A 21,697-nucleotide genomic window follows, 5' to 3' on the forward strand; every position below is an offset into this window, starting at 1 on the left:
AAGATAATTTTATCTGTATATGTTGGCAATAATGCATGACTCCCCTACACAACCACTCTGCTCCCCAGGAAGGAAACCAACTGTTCAGGGAAATGGGGTGGAGGTGGGAAAGGGAGCTCTTCCTTTGCATTTTGTACCTTTCTGTAATATCTAAGTTTTCTAATAATGTGCATGTGTTACTTTTATTTAAGAAAGAGTACATTTGCTTGGTGGAATTTTGGACCAGTATGATTTTTTAAAAATCATTTGCAGTATTAGAAAGACTATTAATAAAAGCTCCTAAGGGTCATGTTAATGTTTTATTAATGTTGCTGCCCATGATGTTGCCTGGCACAGTAACTTTGTATGTTAAGATGATCAACAAACTTTTGTTGTATTGAAAAAAACATTAATATATGTTATTAAAGATATTTAAAAAGTAAATTTAAACAAAACAAACAGCTGTCTCCATTGTCTGAAGCAAGGCTGAGTAAGGCGCAGGAGTTTATACTGGCTGGACAGTATAAGGATGGCTCATCTGCAATTTGTGGCCAGGATAATGCAATTTACATATACTTCCTGAACTAACTAACAAGTCCCTATGCAGCAGAAATAATTTCCTGTTAAGATACAGATTTAGAAAATATCCAAGAATCAATGTGATCCACCCTCTTTACTCCCTCTGTCAATTATCAGTGCAGTGCCTCTTTCCTCCAAATATACACTTCTTTGCCCTACTTTGTGATAATGGAACTGGACATTATAAACATTTCACCTTTGCCAGCTTTGTCAGTAAAAGGTGCTAAAGGGACATTGAAGTAGGAAGTATCTTCTCTTCCTGGTTTTGGTGTGCTTTTTCCTTCTTGATCCTGTTGCATGCACCTGCTACTGGTGTGTGGCACACCCAGAGGCACTCAGTATATATGAAGTTTCAGTGGTACCCCAGCTGGTGGCTTCCTACCAAGTTTCACTGGCACCCTAGAAGCTTCAATGGCTTCTTATTGGGTGGCTTTCCAGCAAGCCTTGCCAGCACTCTAGGAGATGGTTTCCTTCTTGCCAGTCCTTGTCTGTGGCACCTCAGTGAACTTCTATGCCATCCAGGGGCCACAGCAACACCTCTCCAACAAGATCTGAATCAGCCTAGATCTGGGGACCCTCTTCCAAGTTTGGTCCCTTCTTGGGTACTCTGCCTGAGCCCTAGAGGTAATAACTGCTACCTATATTCTATTCCTGTATTCTTTAGACTTCTCTTTACCTCTTAGTTACTGTTACTATTTAATAACTCCTTGTATTAAATTTACTATTCAAATTACTGGTGTGGTTTTTGACTCCTGACTGGACTTTGACTGATTTACCTCCAAACCAAACCAAACAAAGCCAAGCCAAGACAACAACAGATAGTCAAATCTGCAATGCCACCCCTAAAACACAAGTTTGTATTATTAAGTTCGATAGTACAGAAAAACAACATGGAATTTTGCCAAACTTGTTAACTTATTGCCTCCTGAAGCCGACTGTGCATATGGCTGAACAATGAGTCAGCCTGTTGTCACAAGTCTTACTGATTCCTACTGCACATTTCAGAAGGATGTGTTAAATGCATTGTTCAGAGTGTGGTTTTCTAATTCTTTACAAGTCCTTCACAGGAAAAGAGAGAACTTGCTTGATTTGTTTGCCATAAGAACCAACCTATTTATGAAAAGGCATGGATAGAAGAACTGTAAAAACAACAGAATTTTAAAAATTACTTTGAACATTCTAGAAAATCTCAGAAGGTTCATAGAAATTGCCAGTGAAGTTAAACTCTAATTTCTGCCTCAATTGACATCATTCATTTATTCATTTAATAAATAAATACTGAGTGGCACTGGGATATAGCAACAAAGAAAACAGACAATATGCCAGCCTCATGGAATTTATTTTCTGTGGTAGGGGAAAAACAAATATATAAGTAGGTTGATACATAACATAATTTCAGATGTTATAAAGTACTATAAAGAAACAGAGCAGGGATGAGTGGGTGCTATTTTAGGAGATGATTTAGTGCTCTATATTAAATTTCCTATATACAGCATGCCATAAATGTTATAATAAATATAACCACAGATATGTCTTAGGTATACTAAGAAGACAGGGTTCATGTAATTCCATGATAAATCGAACAATATATTTATATAAATCATAACAAGCTTATATATAGACCAATGAAACTTACCCTATAAAAAGCACTGGTCAAAGGGAGTAACGCTGCAGCAATGTTGTACTCTTCTAAACTTGAACAATCCTTAAGCAAAACAAAGACAAATGAGCATCATTAGGATATTTACCAGAAATCACAAATATCTCACATATGAAAACCAAAACCTGGGATACAATTACTGTCCTGTGGGGTTTTTGCTTTTATTCCAAATTATCACTAAAGCATAGTTAAGTAAGATTTGGGGGAAAAAATTTTGTTCCTGAAGCACATTCTTTTGGAAATGATGTAAAAACACATCTGAGAAAGATATCGTTTTCATACATGATTAGTAAGCAGCTATCCTTCCTGCTCAAAGATTGTGTTAAAGCTGTGTAACTTACACAACATTTTTTTGGGAGAGTGTTTTAGTATATTTAACTACTGTATTTCACTGAGTCTAAGACATGGTTTTTTTTTTTTCCTTCACATTTTAACATCTCTGAGGTGGGGATGCATCTTATAATTGATTGGAAGTATTTTTTTCTTTCTTAGTGTTACATAAAAAGGGTATTTTGTTATTGATCAGGTAAGAAATATCACTGATGTTAAAAATATTGATTGAAATGTTACTGGGGAATAGGACAGTGAGAAAATCTCAGTGGGAATGCAAAATGTTGCAGCTGCTGTAGAAAACAATATGGTATTTCCTCAAAAAAAAAAAAAAGAAAAAGAAAAAGAAAAAGAAAACTAGAATTACTATAAGTTCCAGCAATTCTACTTCTGGGTATATACCCAAATAAACTGAAAACAAGGACCAGCCGATATCTGTACACTCTTGTTCATAGTGGCGTTATTCACAATAGCCAAAAGGTAGAAGCAACCCAAGTGGTGTGTATGTGTGTGTACACACACTGATACATTATTCAGTCTCAAAAAGGAAGGACACATGCTACAACATGGATGAACCTTGAGGACGTTACGTTAGGTGGATATTTGTATATAGTCATACTAACAGTCCTTCCTCTGTCTGGCAGTGGGGCACAATGTGAGCCACAGGGAGGTCAGAACCTGGAACAGTGCCTAAGGGCAGCAAAAGCTGCAAGTGACTTGCTTTCTAGAGGGTCAGGTATAGTGATTAAAGCCCCAAACTTAGACAGTGTAGCTATCTTCATCAAAACACAAATTCCCCATCCATCACTTATTCATATATTTGTATAAATTGACTTTAAACTCAGATCTGGGCCTAAGATATTGATTATTCTAGTACAATTTTTCCCTTTCCAGATGAGAGCAAAGAGGCACAGAAGTCAGCTGTAGAGCCACGACTGGAGTCCAGATTTATTTACCTATCAGTGTGGTGTTCTTTCCTCTAGACACTGCTTTTGTACTTGACTGCTTTCCTCCTATTCTTGAGGTAGGGGATATGAGTTTTTTGAGCTTCCAGTACTAATTTTGGAGTGGGAGGGAGGGAGGGAGAAAGAGAGGGTAAAGAGAATAGGCTGAACAGGATAGTGAGAGGCTTAGGGCTGCATAAGTGCGGTGGTGTCAGGGACAAGGGCTCTGGAAAACAGGAGGAAGAGTCAGAAGGCAAAGTGGGAATATACGATAGACAACCCTGGCTTATTTTAAAATACGACTGGGCTTGGCAGGGCCAGCAGTGGGGATGGGGAGGGTGCAGTACTGCCCTGAGAAAAAAAGGAAGAGATTGTCTTTCATAAGTCATGGCCACCTAGAGGTGGCCACCTACTCTAAAGCCAGTCTTGTCTAGCACGAGTACATTTGATACTAAAAGGGTTCTTAATTGAACTTCATACATTGTCAGTTCTGAAAAACACAGTTTTAGAATGCAATGAATGTTCAACTCCAATAAGTATTACAATAATACTGGGTTATAAGAGTTTTTTATAGGGGGCAGGGAGAGGAGTTGGGGGAGATTTTCAAACTGTTTTGCAAATCTTGTCTCTGTAGAGTATTGATAGCTATTACCTGGGGGGAAATTGGGGAAATGCTGAGTAAACAAAAATAAACAAGATTTTTCTTTCTTTCTTTTTTTTTTGGTAAAACCCCCCAAAAACCAGGCACACTGTGCTAGTGCCTCGGGGCCTACCTGGGGACCCGAGGCATGGGGAAGGGGACCAGACCCCCCTCCAACAACCATGCACACTGCACCAGCACCGCTGGGCCCACCGAGGGACCCAAGGCATGGAGTCAGGGACCCTAGACATGGAGAAAGGTCTGGACCCCCCTCCCACAACCAGGCACTCCGTGCCAGCACCTCAGGGTCCGCCTGGGGACCCGGGGCATAGAGCTGTGGACTGAACCCCCCCTCGCACAGTCAGGCATACTGCCAGCACCTTAGGGCCCCACCTAGGGGACTGGAGCATGGAGCCAGGGACCGATCCCCATCTCACAACCAGGCACACCATGCCAGTGCCTTGGGACCCGCCCGGGGACCCAAGGCATGAAGAAGGGGACTGGAACCCCTCCCACAACCAGGCACAATGCGACAGCACCAAGGAGCATGCCAAAAACATCACTTCTATGTGGGTGGCCCACCACAGCCACCACAATAACCATGGCTGCTGCGAAAGAGGCTATAAGCCACAACAACCACGCAGATGGTCCGCCAGCCACTGGAGTGCATTGACACAAGGAGAGTCACCAGCAGAGATAAAGAAAAGAAGAGGATGTCTCTCTCCACAAAGCCCATTTCAGAGTGACAGAAGAAGCATCTACTCTATGATAACATTGGGGGACCTGACCACACCTCTCAGCATTGGACAGATCATCTAGGCAATAAATCCACAGAGTAACTATTACTCTTTCAGAAGGAGAGAAGAAATCTAGGGTAATTAGAGGGGAGAGAGGTGATAGAAGGGGGGATGGGGAGAGACTGGAAAAGGGGCATAAAGAATAATTACAATTTGTAACAATATATATGCTAGTTATATTGATTTGATCAACATATCTCAATGTTGAACCCCCAAAATATGTATAATCAATTTTGATCCAATTAAAAAAAAAAAAACAGCAGAAATTCTCAGGGTTCTTAACTGTGACTCTATGAGAGGAATTTGGTAGGCAGCATTTTCAAACCTAATTTCACTAACAACATATATGTATATATCTTTCGGTGATGACCAGCATAGAGACCCAAACCCTTGACCTTGGCGTTACAAGGCCACGCTCTAACAAACTGAGCTAACCAGCAAACTGAGAATGTGTGTGTGTGTGTGTGTGTGTATATATATATATGTATATACATATATATATATATACACACACACACACACACATATATATATATATTTTTTTTGTGTGTGTGTGTCTGGCCAACATGGGATTCTGAAGCTGTGACCTTGGTGTTATAAGGCTATGTTCTAACCAACTGAGCTAACTGGCCACCACCCAAAAATATTTATAAAGAATTTAGTTGTAGAATATATTTTGGAAAATGATGACTTAAGATCAAAAATCTACTGAGAGAATTCCAACCAAAAGATCATTTTAAAACGTAGCTACAGACTTTTATTTCCAGGCTTATGGTTGTTTTCATATTTGGATAAGCACTTTTGCTAAAAAAAAAGTAGAAAATGTTGGCTAAAATATTTAAAAATTGTTAATGCAAAGCAATAAATTGGCAAGAAAATAAGAAATTCTTAGATGAAAATATAAATTAAGTGGCAACTTGGAGAGAAAAATAGAGCACTAAGGCTGAATTTTATGTCAAGAACAGTTGGTAAGCAAATTTGAGTACTGGTTTTGAACATAAGGGACTCAGGGGATAGGAGATAAATCCCAGCACTTGCTTAAGGTAGGAAGTCCATTAGGAGAACTACCATAAAGCTGGAACCCCTAGAATGACCTAGGACACCAGATGGAAAGTCTGGGATATATTAAGCAGAGAAAGTGATACACATGTGGGTAAATCTAAACATATATTGACTGCATAAAACAATGACAATTCTGTCTTTTGGTAATAAAAAATTTAAGATACAACTAAAATATACAATCAAGGTAGGACAGACTTTGTGAGGTGGTACACTGGAGTTGAACTTTGATAATTTAAGTGAGCATTTAAAAATTTCTGTACTATCACCAAAGGAACAAAGAGAAAAGAAAAAAAATTGAGTGATAGAAAAAAAAAAAGAAAAGAAAAGAAAAGAAAAAACAACCTGCAACTCAAAGGAAAACAAGAAAGAAGAAAAAAGGAAACCCAGAAAAAGGAAACAATCAGAAAAGAACAAAATAAAATTATAGAAATAAATACAAATACAATAGCACAAATGGACCAAATGTTCTGGTTAAAAGACAAAGATTGTCACTGAATCAAAAACCTGATTCCAAACACTTGTTGTTTAAAAAAACTTATTTGTAATGTAAGGATACACAAAAGTTAAAAGGATGAAAAATATGTACCAGGAAACTACCAAAAGAAGTTGGTGTAGGTATTTCAATAATCAGAAAAAATAATCTTTAAGGCAAAAAGAATTACTAGAGATAAAAAAGCATTACATAATGATAAATTGCTCAATTTACCAGACATTTTTTTCCCAACAATTTTGAAAGTGTATAAATTTAGTGACTTAGCCTAAAAACATACAAAGCAAAAATTGACAGACATAAAAAAAAAGATAAAAAGATAAATTCACAATCATACTGAAAGGTTTTAATATACATTTCTCAGTAATTGATAAATCAAGCAGGTAGGAAAATCAGTAATCCTACAGATTTAAAGAAATACTTCAAAAGCTAGAACTAATGAATATATACATAGAACACTGTATACAAAAACAGATCACTGCTTGATCTAATAGTCACTGTACTCTAATACCGTACCCACAAGTGTTCACATGGATTTAGAAACATTGACCTTATACTATACTGGGCCATAAAATAAGTATCAGTAAATTTCAAAATCTTTTGAATTACACAGACATAGTTGTCAGATCATAACGCAATTAAGTTAAAAATAGTGCATACACTTAAAACTGTACCTGGCACATAGTACATACTCAAATGTTAAGTTATTGTCACTGAGGCTAAAAAATGCTTAGTATATCACACTATATTGTAATTATCTATTTACTTATTTGTCTCCTTACTAAACTATAAGCAATCTGATTGAAAGAAAGTGAGCTGAGATGCTGGGTACCGTTCAAGCTTTATTAAAGAAAGAAATCTGCCGGTATGTGATCAAAGTGGCAGGCAGCATTGGGCTGCCCTGAAAATGGGGGACAGAGCCGGGTGTGAGGGTGGTAGAGCTTATATAATGCACCAAGGGCTGGCTGATACCATCAAGGGGGGTCATTATGCTAATGTGGACTGGGGTGGAGAACTGCATCCTTGAGGAAGCAAAAGGGGTTTCTGTTTAAGTCAGGAGGCTTCTTGTAAAGGGAAGCGGGGAGGAGGTGAGCAGCGCCATTTTGTACTTGGGCCTTTCTAAAGTGGCGCTGGTTATGTTGCAGATCTACTACTGATGGCATTTTTATAGCAGCAAATAAGAAGCAGTATCAATATTTATGGCAAGCTGTTGAATGAGTAATGTCTTTTCAGAATGTCATAAAGCTAAAAAATCGAACAAATGATCTTGCTAGGTCTTAGATTTCCAGAATGAGTGTTGAGAGTAATTAGAAGGATACTCCTTAGAATAAAAATTTTCATTCATTCAACAAATATTTAGAGTACCTACTATATGCCAGGCATGTTGTAGCTAATGAACATAGGAAACTCTTTAGGCCAAGAGAGACAACAAATGACAAATAAGAACACATTTTAAAGGGCTAAGATAGGCCGAATGGTCTACATCCTTAAATTTGAGGACAACTATGTTCTTTTATGATGTCTTTGTGGGACCTTTGTTGGAGTCTCATTACTGGTTGGATAGATCTTAAATTAGATCAAGTGATCTTTGGTTTTAATTCAAGAACATCAGTATTAGATATAAAAAGAGTGACTATTAGAATTATCTGAGTAACATCTCCTCCTTAGTCATGCCTCTAGGAATAAAGTGTGCATGAGTGAAAGGAAGGTAGAGGATAGAAAAACAGAAAAGAAATATGAATCAATGAGAACTTCTTTGAAAGAGGATGATAAAGATCAACTGAAGGCAATTCATTACTTTGAAGTCATATTCAGGTTTTTATTTAAAAATACAGTTAGGCCATGTAGGAAAACACCGTATCTTTTTACTATGTGGTATCACTGCATTGTTTCTGTCATCTCCACGGATTTTATAAAATAATCCCAGAACACAGCAAAAAGTGTGAATCATCTTTTTTCTTCCTGACTTATTCCTTACCCCCTTAGGACACTGCTATGCAAAAGAATGTCATTTGTGTCCTAGCACATCTGAATTTCTTTAACAGAAATGCCTTGCATGTTTCTGAAGACTATCATGAGGCCCAAGGCAATAAAGTTCAACAGACTTGAGCTGTAATCTTCTCCCAAGGAAATGGTTGAGATGCCAAGATGCCTTTTGACTTTGATTTCACAGCAGGGCTTCATTTGTAATGATTCTGTCCAAACTTTAAATGACAACAGCTGTGATAGAAGCCCCACACACTCATTTATAAAAATTTTCCACAAATTAAAAAAATTAAACAATGGGGAATTTCAGTCCATGACCAATTATCAGGGAACTGGCAATCATAAAACATTTAGAGTAGAAAGAGCTATTTATTATCTTACAAAATGTTTACACATTGTAGTGCATGTCTCAAACCTGTGAGCCAGTCAAATGCTGATTGCAAAATATAAATATAAAATTCTTTGCAAATCATGTTAGAGACATTCTAAGTTAATTAGGTTGAAAGATGGAAAAATTTTAAAACAATAAGTCTACAACTATTGACACAGCAAGAGCATTCCAGGATAGTGCAGTTATCTATTGGGGAATCAGTCTATAAATACACATTCTTTAGTCCCCTGTCCTTTGGCCAAATAATAGCATTGTAGTTACAAACATACCAGGCAATTTATAAACTTGCAAGGACTTGAATACTTATACATGTTTTATTCTGAACTTTGCTATGTAACTTACCTTTAATTTTCCTGCTACAATTGAAGAGTGAGCCCTGCGATTTTAATTTCCCACTAACCTCAATTACTTCACACTTTTAACCTACAAACCTTTGAACTGACATGGCCAACATTCCTATTTCACAAAACTTTGGAGTCTCTCAAAAATGTTAATATTTAAACATTAAAAAAAAAAATGGGAACAAAAGGCACAAAGTATTACAGAACTGACTTTCCTTTAGAGTTCAGATTAGATAGACGTAGCTCAGAAAAAAAATTCTGAATTGTCCAAAATGTTGAAATACTTGTATCTTCTACCTAAGGGCAGACACTAAAAGCAAAAATACCTCTTTATATCATATTATTCTCCTGATCAAAAATTTCAGCTATGTTCTGACCGTTGCAGAATAATGACCAAACTCTTCCGCCAGGCTTGCAAGGCCTTCATGGTGTGGACCCGACCCCGACACCCCCCCGCCAATAAGCCTCAGCTCTAATAAGCCTGCTTTATCATCTTGTATTCCACATGACAGTTATTCCTACCATGTCTAATATCCTTAAGAAGACTGGCCATGCCCTGCTTTGTCAATTACTTGCTTTCTCCTTGGCACGTCCACATGCAGGCCCCCATATTTCCCTGCTCTTTCCATGTATAATGCTAAGCACAAAATAGACAAAAGGATAGGCAAAAGCCTTGGGTTATATTTTAATACTAAATAAACTTATAAAACCAAAGAGAATGTATCAGGATTTTGAACACTGTGGTATTTATATGTCCCATTAAGATAGAAAGTGAATGCTAAGCTTGACAATAATATCAAGCTTTGTTTTAAGTTTTTTGAGTGAATGGACCAAATTTGTTTGAAGTTTATATGCCTAGAAGTTAGAACATTGCACCTGGCACACAGTAATACTAGCTAACATTTACTGAGTGTTTACTCAGTATCAGATACATTCTACATATGAATTTACAAAAATTATTTCATTTAATCTTTACAACATCTCTATGAGGTAGATGCTATAATTAGTTAATTTTGTTGGTGAAGGAACAAAGACACTCAGAGGTTAAATTATTTGCCTGAAATTACATGGCCACAAATGGCAGAGCTGGAATTTGAACCCAAGTAGTCTCACTCCAGTATTTGTGCTTTAAACCTCTATATTCTCTTTCCTCTCAAATGCAATAATGTATTGAACTGAATCTAAAAATGGTATCTGTGGAAATGTCTAATTCAGGTAAAAGAAGAAATCTTCCATTAAATTATAAATAATATCCTCATGAAAGTTTGAAACTGCACTATATCTATGAAAAAGCAATTGAAAATTTAAAATGTGATTGCTAAAATTAAAATGCAAAGGAAGAGCTGTAAATATGTATATTTTTTCTCATGGCATCCTTTTATTTTACCTCTATATTAAGGAATTTTAAAAAATTAATAAATATAGAGGATGAAGTTAAAGCTTCTAAAATATGCCTAACAGGAGTAATGGAAATAGAGAACGGAGGAAGCAGGTGGGAGAAAGTAAAAGAAATAATGAAAAATAAATTTAGTCTTCAGATGCAAAGAGTCCAATAAGTGTCTAGTAGGATAAATGAAAAACACCCATACCGATATTGTGCTATAATTTCATTACACCAAAAATAAAAGATCCTAAAAACTGTTAGAGGGAAAAAAACCCCCAAAAACAAAAATCAAAGAGAGCAGGTTTTCTACAAAGAAACAATAATCAGGTTAAAAAAAAAAAGCTCAATGATGCTAGATGATAGAAAACCATGGAGAGCAAAGTTTTCAGAGTTCTGAGGAAAAATAATTTAAAAAAATTATTTTATTTTATATTTTAAAATAACATAGTAAAATTAACTTGATTTTTAGTTCTACAGTTCTATGAATTTTAGCACAAATATAGATCCATGTAATCACCATCAGAATCAGAATACAGAACAGTTCTGTCACCCCATGTTATGATCTGAATGTTTGTCCCCTCCAAAACTCCTGTGGGAGTTTAATTCTCAATATGGCAGTGTTGAAAGGTTGAACCTTTAAGAGGTGATTGGAACGTAAGGGCAGTGTTCTCACGAATGGGTTAATCCGTTCATGGAGTAATGGGTTAATGGTTTAATGGATTATCACGGGTGGTGTGGAGTGGTGGTGTTATAAGGAGAGCAAGTGAGCACATTAACAAATATTCTCTTACCATCCTTGCCATGTGATAATCTGCACTGCCATGGGACTCTGTACAGTCTCCAAGAAGATGGCCACCCTCACCAGATATGCCCCTCTGGACCTTGGACTTCCCAGCCTCCAAATTGTAAGAAATAAATTTCATTTTCTTATAAATTATGTAGTTTCAGGTATTCTGTTATAAGCAACAGAAAATGGACTAATACACCCCACAAAATTTCTTATTGCTATTTATAGTTATGCCCTCTCCCTACCCCAAATCCATGGTAACTACTGGTCTCTTCTCTGACACTATGGTTTTGTCCTTTTGAGAATGTTATATAAATGAAATTATATCACCTATAACCCTTTAAGAGTGGTTTCTTTAACTCAGGATATTTGTTTTTGAGATTCATTTGCATTGTAGTATACATAACAGTTCATTTCTATTGCTGAGTAGTATTCCATTGTATGCATGTACCAGCTTGTTTACCATTTCTGTGTTGAAGGACATATGGGTTGTCTCCAAGTTTTGACAATCATGAATAGAGCTGCTAATTAACATTCATGTACAGGTTTTTGTGTTCACATAAGTGCTCATTATTTAAGAGTAAATAGCTATGAATGGGATTGCTTAATCACATGGTAAGTATATGTTTAACTTCATAAGAAACTGCCAAACTGTTTTCCATACTAGCGGTACCATTTTATTTGAGACTTCTAGTAACTCTGCATCGTTGCCAGAACTTAGTATTTTCAGTCTCTTTAATATTAGCCATCCTAAAAGGTGGGTAGTTGTATCTCTTCAAGGTTTAATTTGCATTTCCCTGATAGCAAAAAATATCGAACATATTCTCATGTGCTTATTTACCACCCATATATCCTCTATGATAAAGTGTCTGTTCAATTCTCTTATCCATTAAAAAAAAATTAAGTGCCTTGTTTTGAGTTGAAAGGATTCTTTACATATTTTTGGATATAAGTCCTTTAACAGATATGTTTTGCCAATATTTTCTCCTAGTGTGTGGTTTGCATTTTAATTTTCGACAGTGGAACCCACAGATATAAAGGGCCAACTGTCTTTTATTTATCTGATTGAGAAAGTTCCCTTTAACCCAGGCTTCCAGTCAAGATGGAGGAACAGACAGTCCCCCAGTGTCACTCTGGCCTACAAATCAACCGATTTACAACTATAAAAAAGCAATGACAGCCAAGCTGGGGCCGCTAAAGCTCAGGGGAAGGGGAGAGACCCATGGAGTGCATGAAGGCAGAAGCCATGATGAGAGAGAGAAAAAAACCACTTGGACCGTTTTGAGCCCTGGCTGCTTCCAGGCTGGAGCTGCTAAGTGCATGGAGCAGGAGCTGGCAAAAGCCGCAGCTGTGCCCTCCGGATGAAGTTGCTTGGAGGCAGCAGGGGAGAAGAGGGCCTTGGTGACCCCCAGGCCAGGAAGACCACCAACAGCGTTCCTGTGGACTCACTTAGGGGCGAAGAGCCATAACAACTGAAGAAAAGGAGCCACTCAGAGGCCGGTGAGTCATTGCAAGGGACTAGTGCATGGGCCCGTCCCATGGGAAGTGTTCGTAGCATGTGTGGTGGGGGAGATGGGCCCACTGGGAAAACACTGGGGCACAGCAAGGACAGCTGATCTGCCCCCGATCAGTGAAGGACCACTCAGAGGAGACTGGTTAGGAATATAGAACTGAGGGGGGTACAGTTTGCTGAAAAGACTCAGGCCCAGACTAGAGTTTCAGATCTCTTGAGAGCCGGAAGTACCTATAAAATCAACCATTAAAACATGAGCTGCCCAAAAAGCCTTCCCTAGGGAATCAGCAGCAAAGCAGCAATTTATCTCAACCACAGAGCTCAAGTACTGGCCCCCACAGGAAGTTCCCCCATTTTAGAAGTAAGCAAAGGACAACAAATTAGTTCTAGTGCAGAGTTTAAATGGAGGAAACAGCAAATAACCCAACACAGAACTAAAAGAAGAAACAAAGTACCCACAACCAGAGACAAAGTTTCATATTAACTAGTAAAGGTCTCATTTCACCAAAGAACACCTATAACACCTTGAAGGACTGGAAGTCCCCTGGGATACCAAGGCAGAAATGAGGGAGGGCTGGGTGCCTCAGCAATGCCCCCAACACCTGCAATCAATCCCGAGGGTGGGGGATGAGGGCCTCAGCCACGCCTTCCTGACACATGCAGCCAGCCCAGCAGTGACCACCGAGCCACTGCAGGAAGTGCCTCAGGCTCTCCCAGTCAGGGAGGTGGGGGCCTTAGGCCTTGGCCATACCCCTCACCCCCAATACACACAGCCAGCCCAGTGGCAACCACTGAGCTGCTGCAGGAAGCGCCCAGGGCTCTCCCGAGCTGGGGCGGTGGGGGGCCTGGGGCCTTGGCCATATCCCCCAACACACGCAGCTAGCCCAGTGGCGACCACCAAGCCCCCACAGGAAGTGCCCCAGGCTCTCCTGAGCCAGGGTGGTGGGGGTCCTCAGGCCTTGGCCAGGCCCCCCTGACACCCACAGCCAGCCCAGTGGTGACACACGGCCACCACAGGAAGCACCCCAGTCTCTCCCTACCCGGATTGGTGAGGAGCTGAGGCACTCAGTCACACCCACCTGACACATGCAACCAGCCCAGCGACAACCACCATGCCACTGCAGGAAGCACCCTGTGCTCTCCCAAGCAGGCACTGTAGGAGGCCTCAGCTGCGGACCCCCGACACGTGCAACCAGTCCAGTGATGACGACCAAGCCACAGCAAGAAGGGCCCCGGGTTTCCGAGCTGGGATGTTTGGGGACAAGGGCTTTTCCACACCCCCCTGACATCTGCACCCAGCCCAGCAATGACCAAGTCACCACTGGAAGCCCCCCCCCGTCTCCCCTGGGGGAACAAGGGTGGTTCCACAGGCCTCATTCCTGCCCCTCCTCCTCCCTCCTTCTTCCATCTCATTTCCTTCCCCTTCCCGTCTCCCCCTCCCTCTCAACTGCTCCATAACAACATCCCAGAATATAAAAAATAATATTAATAAAATTCCTTTTTCTTAAAATAAACAAACAAATAAATAAATTTCCAAAAAAGAATATAGCATTTATAATACCAACAACAAAAATAGTGTAACTAGGAATAAATTTAACAAATGATGAGTAAGACTCTCATGGAGAAAATCATAAAATGTTATGAAAGACATTAAAGGCCTAGATATACTAAGAAATACACCACATTTATGGACAGGAAGAGTTGCGAAAATGTCATTTCTTCCTACATTAATCTATAGATCCAATTAAATTTTAATCAAAGTCCCAATAGAGTTTCCCATGGAAGTTAATAATGTTATTCTAAAGTTATATGGAAAAGGACAAAGAATAGGCTTGACATTTCTTAGGAAGATATAGCACGAGGACTTGCCTTGGCAGATATTAAAAGTTATCATAAAATTTTAATTAAGGCTATGTGATGCTCTGCATAAATAGGCAAATAGATAAACAAAATAGAAATCTGGAACAGACCCATGTATTTATAGAAATCTGATGTATAAGAAAGGGGCCACTGCAAATCAGTGGAGAAAGGATATAGTATAAAAAAAATGGTTCTGGAACAACTGGTTATTTATTTGGAAAAAAAATTAACTGGCCTTCTATCTCATGCAATTCACAAAAATCAATTTCAGAGGGGTTGGTGAGAAATTGGTCAATCAATGGACACAAAGAATGCTTATATTTCTTAATGATGAATATGCTAATTATCCTGATTTAATCATCATCACATATTATACACAGGTATTGATGTTCAACTCTGTACCTCACAAACATGTATAATTGTGTTTCAATTTAAAAAATCAACTTCAGATAGATTAAGGACTTAAATATGAAAGGCAAAATTATTAAACATTTTAAGGGAATATGAGAATATCTTTATCACTTCATGGTAGGGAAGGATTTCTTGCAGAAGACATAAAAAAGTGTCCAAACATGAAGAAAATGATTAATAAAGTTGACTACATTAAAATTATAAACTTATATTCATCAAAAGGCATCAGAAATACAGAGAAAAGACAACCACAAACTAGGAAGAGATACCTGCAACATGTATAATTATCAAAGAATTGGTGTTCAGAACATATTAAAAACTCCTAAAAATCAATGAGAAAAACAGAAACAATGCAAAAGAAAAAAGGGTAAAAGAAGCAAATTGGCATTTTCCTACACAGAAAAACATGCAAAGCCAATAAACATGAAAAATTATTCCATTTATTAGTCATCAGGGAAATGCAAATTATAACTACAATGATAAGCCCTTTAATAATCACTGGACTGGCAGAATTTGAAAATTCAGAATTTCTAATATCAAAAGTTGGCAAGGATATGAAGCAATAAAAACTCTCATACATTGCTTTAAGAGTATACAGTTGACCCTTGAACAAAATGGGTTTGAACTGCATGGGTCCACTTATGTGCAGATTTTTTTCAATAAATAAGTTGGAAAATTTTTGGAGATTTGGGACAATTTGAAAAAACTTTCAGACGAACCACATAGCCTAGAAATATCAAGAAAATTAAGAGAAAGATATGTCATGAATGCATAAAATATATGTAGATACTAGTCTACTTTATCATTTACTATCATAAAGTGTACACAAATCTCTTATAAAAAGTTAAAATTTATAAACACTTGTGCACACAAATATTTACAGACATGGCACAATGCACAGTTGAGAGAAAAGTAAACAAAGGTAAGGATGCAGTATTAAATCATAACTGCATAAAATTAACTATAGTACATAGTGTAGTACAGTAATAATTTTGTAGCTCCCTCCTATTGCTATTGTGGTGATCTCAAGTGTTGCATCTACTTAAAACACTCTGCATGAGCAGTGCATTTCTCCAGCATGCTGTATATCACAGTAAAAAGTGATCTCTTGCAGTTCTTGCATATTTTTCATTGTGTTCATAAACCTTGAATAACATCATGGGACCCATACGAAGTGGCACTAGTGATGCTGTAAGTGCTCCCAAGAAGCAGAGAAAAGTCATGACGTTACAAGAAAAAGTTGAATTGTTTGGTATGAACCATAGATTGAGGTCTGCAGCTAGGTTGCCTGCCATTTCAAGATAAATGAATCTAGCACAAGGACCATCATAAAAAAAAAAAAAAAAAGGAAATGTGTGAAGCTGTCTTTGCAGTTATGCAAGCTGGCATGAAAATTTTACACTTTTTGTGAAATACCTTTATCTCTGCTGTTGAAAATGCAACTTTTATGTGGGTGCAGAATTGCTATTAGAAAGGCATACTTATATACTCTAATATGATTTGAGAAAAAGCAAAGTTGTTATATGACAACATAAAGGAAAGTGAAGGATCTAAAGCTAACAACTTACTGCCAGCAAAGGATGCTTTGGTGATTTTAGAAAGAGGTTTAGTTTAAAATATTGTCAAGATAACAGGAGAAGCAGGTTCTGCTGACCAAGGGGCAGCAGACGAGCTCCCAGATGCCATTAAGAAAATCAAAGAGGAGAAAGAATATCTGCCTGAACAGGTTTTTAATGCAAACAAAAGTGCCCTATTCTGGAACAAAAGGACACTTATTAGTAGGGAAGAGAAGTGAACACCAAGATTTAAGGCAGGAAGTGACAGGCTAACTCTACTGTTTTATGCAAATGTGGTTGGGTTTATGATCAGGACTGCCCTTAACTATAAAGCTGCTAAATGCCGAACCTTGAAGGAGAAAGATGAACACTGACTGCCCGTCTTTTGTTCATACAACAAGAAGGCCCGGACAATGAGAACCTTTTTCCGAATTGCTTCCATCGATGTTTTGTCCCTGAAGTCAGAAAGTACCTTGCCAGTAAGGGACTGCCTTTTGAAGTTCTTTTGACATTGGACAATGCCCCTGGCCACCCAGAACACCATGAGTTCAATACCAAAGGTGCTGAAGTGTTCTACTTGCCTCCAAACACAATGCCTCTAATTCAGCATCTAGATTGGGGGTCATGAAGACATTATGGCTGATTATACACAGTACTCTATGCAAAGGATTGTCAATGCTATGGAAGAGAACCCTGACAGAAAGAACATCATGAAAGCCTGGAAGGATTACACCATTGAAGATGCCATTGTTGTTATAGAAAAAACCCTGAAAGCCATCAAGTCTGGAACAATAAATTCCCGTTGGACAAAACTGTGTTCAGATGTTGTGCATGACATCACAGGATTTATGACAGAGCCAATCAAGAAAACTGTTAAAAAGATTGTGGATAAGGCAAAAAAGGTGGGGAGTGAAGGGCTTCAAGACATGGATCTTGGGGAAATTCAAGAGTACCACACCAGAGGAATTAAAAGAAGACAACTTGATGGAGATGTGCACTTCCTAACCAATGCAGATGCTGAGGAAGATCAGACACAGAAGAAGCAGTGCCAGAAACAAATTGACATGACAATCTGGCAGAAGGGTTCCAATTATTCATGACTGCTTTTGACTACTTTTATGACCTGAACCCTTCCTTCTATGATATGGGACCTGAAACTAAAGCAGATGGTGGAAGAAGGACTGGTACCATATAGAAGCATTTTCAGAAAAATGAAAAAGCAAAATAGTCAGACAGAAATTATGATATATTTCTGTAAAGTTATACCAAGTGTGCCTGCCTCTCCTGCTTCCCCAACCTCTTCCACCTCTTCCGCCTCTCATACCCCTGAGACAGCAAAACCAATCCCTTCTCTTCCTCCTTTTCAGCCTACCCAATGTAAGACAATGAGGATGAAGACCTTTATGATGATCCACCTCTACTTAATGAGTTGTTAATAATAATCATGTTATACAGTTAATAAACATCTGTTGTGTGTGTGTGTGAATGTCTTCATGTGAAAATCTAATCCCTGTACGGTAAGAACTGGAGGAGACATTTTGTGTCATCATCACATAAGTATTGACTATGTAGAACATCACATGCAAGAACTGTATGGAAGTGGACAGCCTATCCTTACATAGTAATAAGATGAGTTATATTTAATATAAAATTAATAATGTTAGTTTTTTTAGTGTTTTATAACTTTGCTTTCAAAGAATTACATTACCATACAATATGTCTGTCTCTTCTAATCGGAGAAAGTGCATAACAGCCTATTATCATAGGTAAGTAGTTTTTTTGATTTTGTTTTGTTTTTTTTGATCAGTAAGGGGATCGCAACCCTTGGCACGGTGTGGTCTGCACCACGCTCAGCCAGTGAGCGCACCGTCCATCTGTATATAGGATCCGAACCTGTGGCCTCGGCGCTACCAGCGCCGCACTCTCCTGAGTGAGCCACGGGGCCCATAGGTAAGTAGTTTTTTTAAAAAATGTAATCATGTTTCCAATGCTGTATTATGAATATAACTATAACACTATATGCCATAAAATTTTTATAATGATTCATTCAGTAGTGTATAGGCTAGGCTGCAGTGAAGCGATCATATCATTTATGCTAGGCTACCACAAAGTAATCATATTGCTGCTGCTTCATTATCAATGCATGAATTGTTTTACCGGTAAATTAATATGGATTTCTTTTTCACATTATCTTTCCATTTTTGATATCCAGTGTTAGTAATATGTGTAACATTTACAGTGTTTTGTATATGTAAGACAATATTGATGTAGGTACTGACAGATGATTCATCTTGTAAATAGATGATATAAACTTACGGTATTGATAAATACAGTACAGTACTGTAAATGTATTTTATCTTCCTTATGATTTTCTTAATAAGATTTTCTTTTCTCTAGCTTACTTTATCATAAGAATACAGTATATAATACATTTAACATATAAAATATATGTTAATCGACTGTTTATGTTATCAGTAAGGCTTCTGGTCAACGGTACGCTATTAGTTAAGTTTTTGGAAGAGTCAAAAGTTATATACATGGATTTTCAACTGTGCGAGGGGGTCAGCACCTCTAACCCCCATGTTGTTCAAGGGTCAACTGCACATTTGTAATACCATTTTGGAAAATAATTTGTCATAATCTAGTACAGCTGAAGTTGCATATACTCTTGACTTAGCAATTTCATTCCTATGTATTTATCCAAGAGAAATTCTAACACAAATGCATTGGGAGACTTATATTAAGAATGGTCCCTACAACACTGTTTTTTAGTTACAACACTGGGGCAATGAATTATCCTTTAATAGAGGAATGGGCTTATACATCAGTAAAAATATTCCCAGGGACTTCAATATTAATGTGCTGTTTCTCAAAATGAGTGTTGAGTACACAGGTGTGTTTCATTATTTTTTAAAAACAATATATATATCATAAGTACTATATATTTCAAAAACAGAATTTCATGAGTAACACAATGACTACTAGAAAACAAGACCAAATTGAGATGCAGAATGGGTAGTGATTAGCAAAGTTTACATACTAGCTAAGTTTTTCACTAGCTTATTCTATCTAGCATTACAGTACAACTCAAATTTCTGCTTAGGCAAAAATACAAATTACTATATATCATGGGTTGTTTTTAAATAGTCACATAGCAATAGTCAAATCTGCAATTGCCAACAGTCTTAAATTTCCATTAACTATCTCATATATATACATAATAAAAACTCAATGAAATTTGATATAACTAGGTAAGATACTATTTTAAATTCCATTGCAAAAGCAATTATTTCATTGCCTAGAATATTTTAGACAGATGTAACTGAGATAAACCTAATATCAGAGACTTGAAGAAAATGAAGAGTGCTACTTAAGGATTTTCCTGACCTGTACCACAAGTTGTTTCAGGACAAAAGTACCTTAAGGATGGGAAAGTGGAATTAGTTTTTTGAACTGATTAGATTTAAAAGTATTAATAAGTCTTTTGCCAGGGGTTGCTGAGTAACTGGTAGTCCATGGCATACAATGGCAAAACAACTACTTAAATTATCACTTATAGACAACTACAATCAATTGCCTATAAATAACCAAATAGTTGCTGCCATATAACATTTTAGTTCAAATAAGAATAATCGGGCTAGTCCATTGTTTTACTTAAAGTATAGCTAGGGAATTTGGAGAAAGAGCTCAATGAGCTCCTACCACAGGTTCGGGTAAGGAAAAAGAACATTTCTATGACTGCTCTAAAATATAAATCAAGTAAGACCTAGCAGCTGCAGGGTTGAGATGTTTAAATACCATACACAAAGTCCAATGTTATAGGTGATGGAGTTATAAGACAAACTGAGTTCACAACCTCATAGGTCTTATATTAAATTAGGGTATTGACTGAGAAGAAGAGTGTGGTGACTTTGTATGGTGTCAATTTAGCTAAGCTGGAACTATGATATCCAGAATTCCCTTCTCTGTATGTTGCTGAGTTAGAGTTGCTTGAGATTGGAAAATGGAAGTAAAGCAGCACCCACGCTTGTGCCCAGAGGTAGGGTCAGGTGCTGCTTTGCTGTAGCTTGCACTTAATGTCACTGATCAAAAAGATACTCAACACCACTACCATTAGGGAAACACAAATCAAAATCACAATGAGACGCTACTTCACATACATTAGGATCAACAAAACGGAATATAAGAAGTGTTGCCAAGGATGTGAAGAAATTGGAATCCTTGTGCACTGCTGGTAGGAATGTGCAATGATGAAGCTACTAAGGAAAACAGTACAACAATTCTTCAAAAAATTAAAAATAAAATTATCATATGATCCATCAATTCTACTTTTTGGGTATATATCCAGGAGAACTGAAAGCAGGTACCTAAAAAGATATTTGCACACTCACGCTCATAGTAGCATTATTTACAATGAGCAAAAGGTAGAGCAGCTTAAAATGTCCACTGACAGATGAATGGACAAACAATACGTAGTATGTACACAAAATGGAATATAATTTAGCCTTAAAAAGGAAGGAAATTCTGACACAACATGGATAAACCTTGAGGGCATCATGCTAAATGGAATAAGCCAGTCCAGTTGCACAAGGACAAATACTGCATGATTCCACTTATATTAGGTACCCAGAGTAGCCAAATTCAGAGACACAAATAGAATAGTGGTTGCCTGGAGCTGGGAGAGGGGGGAAAAGAAAGTTACTGCTTAATTGATATAGAGTTTCAGTTTGGGAAGATGAAAAAAGTTCTGGAGATGTATGGTGGTAATGGTTGCATGACAGTATGAATGTACTGTTGGGGCTCAGAAAACAATACCCCAAAGTATGGAGCTTTGACATGCTGAACACTTTGAATTAAAGGAAACTGTAAGGCTTTAGAATTTGCCTCAGAATCAAGGGCTCTCTGACCTTCCCTTGTTTCCCCCACCTTAGCATGGGGCTCTCTCTGAGGTTTCTTTATCTTGTTGAGGGAAGTTCTTCCAAAAGAA

The 21,697-nt window shown here is 37.8% G+C and overlaps 1 protein-coding gene across 4 annotated transcripts in view; it reads right to left on the minus strand.

Annotated features, from left to right (window-relative positions):
• SBF2 (SET binding factor 2) overlaps nt 1-21,697 on the minus strand; it is a 465,129-nt gene that overhangs the window by 109,675 nt on the left and 333,757 nt on the right. For all 4 annotated transcript variants that reach the window (XM_063093054.1, XM_063093057.1, XM_063093056.1 and 1 more), the window contains exon 17: nt 2,195-2,263. In XM_063093054.1, coding sequence (XP_062949124.1) covers nt 2,195-2,263 — 69 coding nt within the window. The remainder of the gene's footprint in view (nt 1-2,194; nt 2,264-21,697) is intronic.

This window comes from Cynocephalus volans, chromosome 4 (assembly GCF_027409185.1).
Source record: "Cynocephalus volans isolate mCynVol1 chromosome 4, mCynVol1.pri, whole genome shotgun sequence".
Classification (NCBI taxonomy): Eukaryota; Metazoa; Chordata; class Mammalia; order Dermoptera; family Cynocephalidae; genus Cynocephalus; species Cynocephalus volans.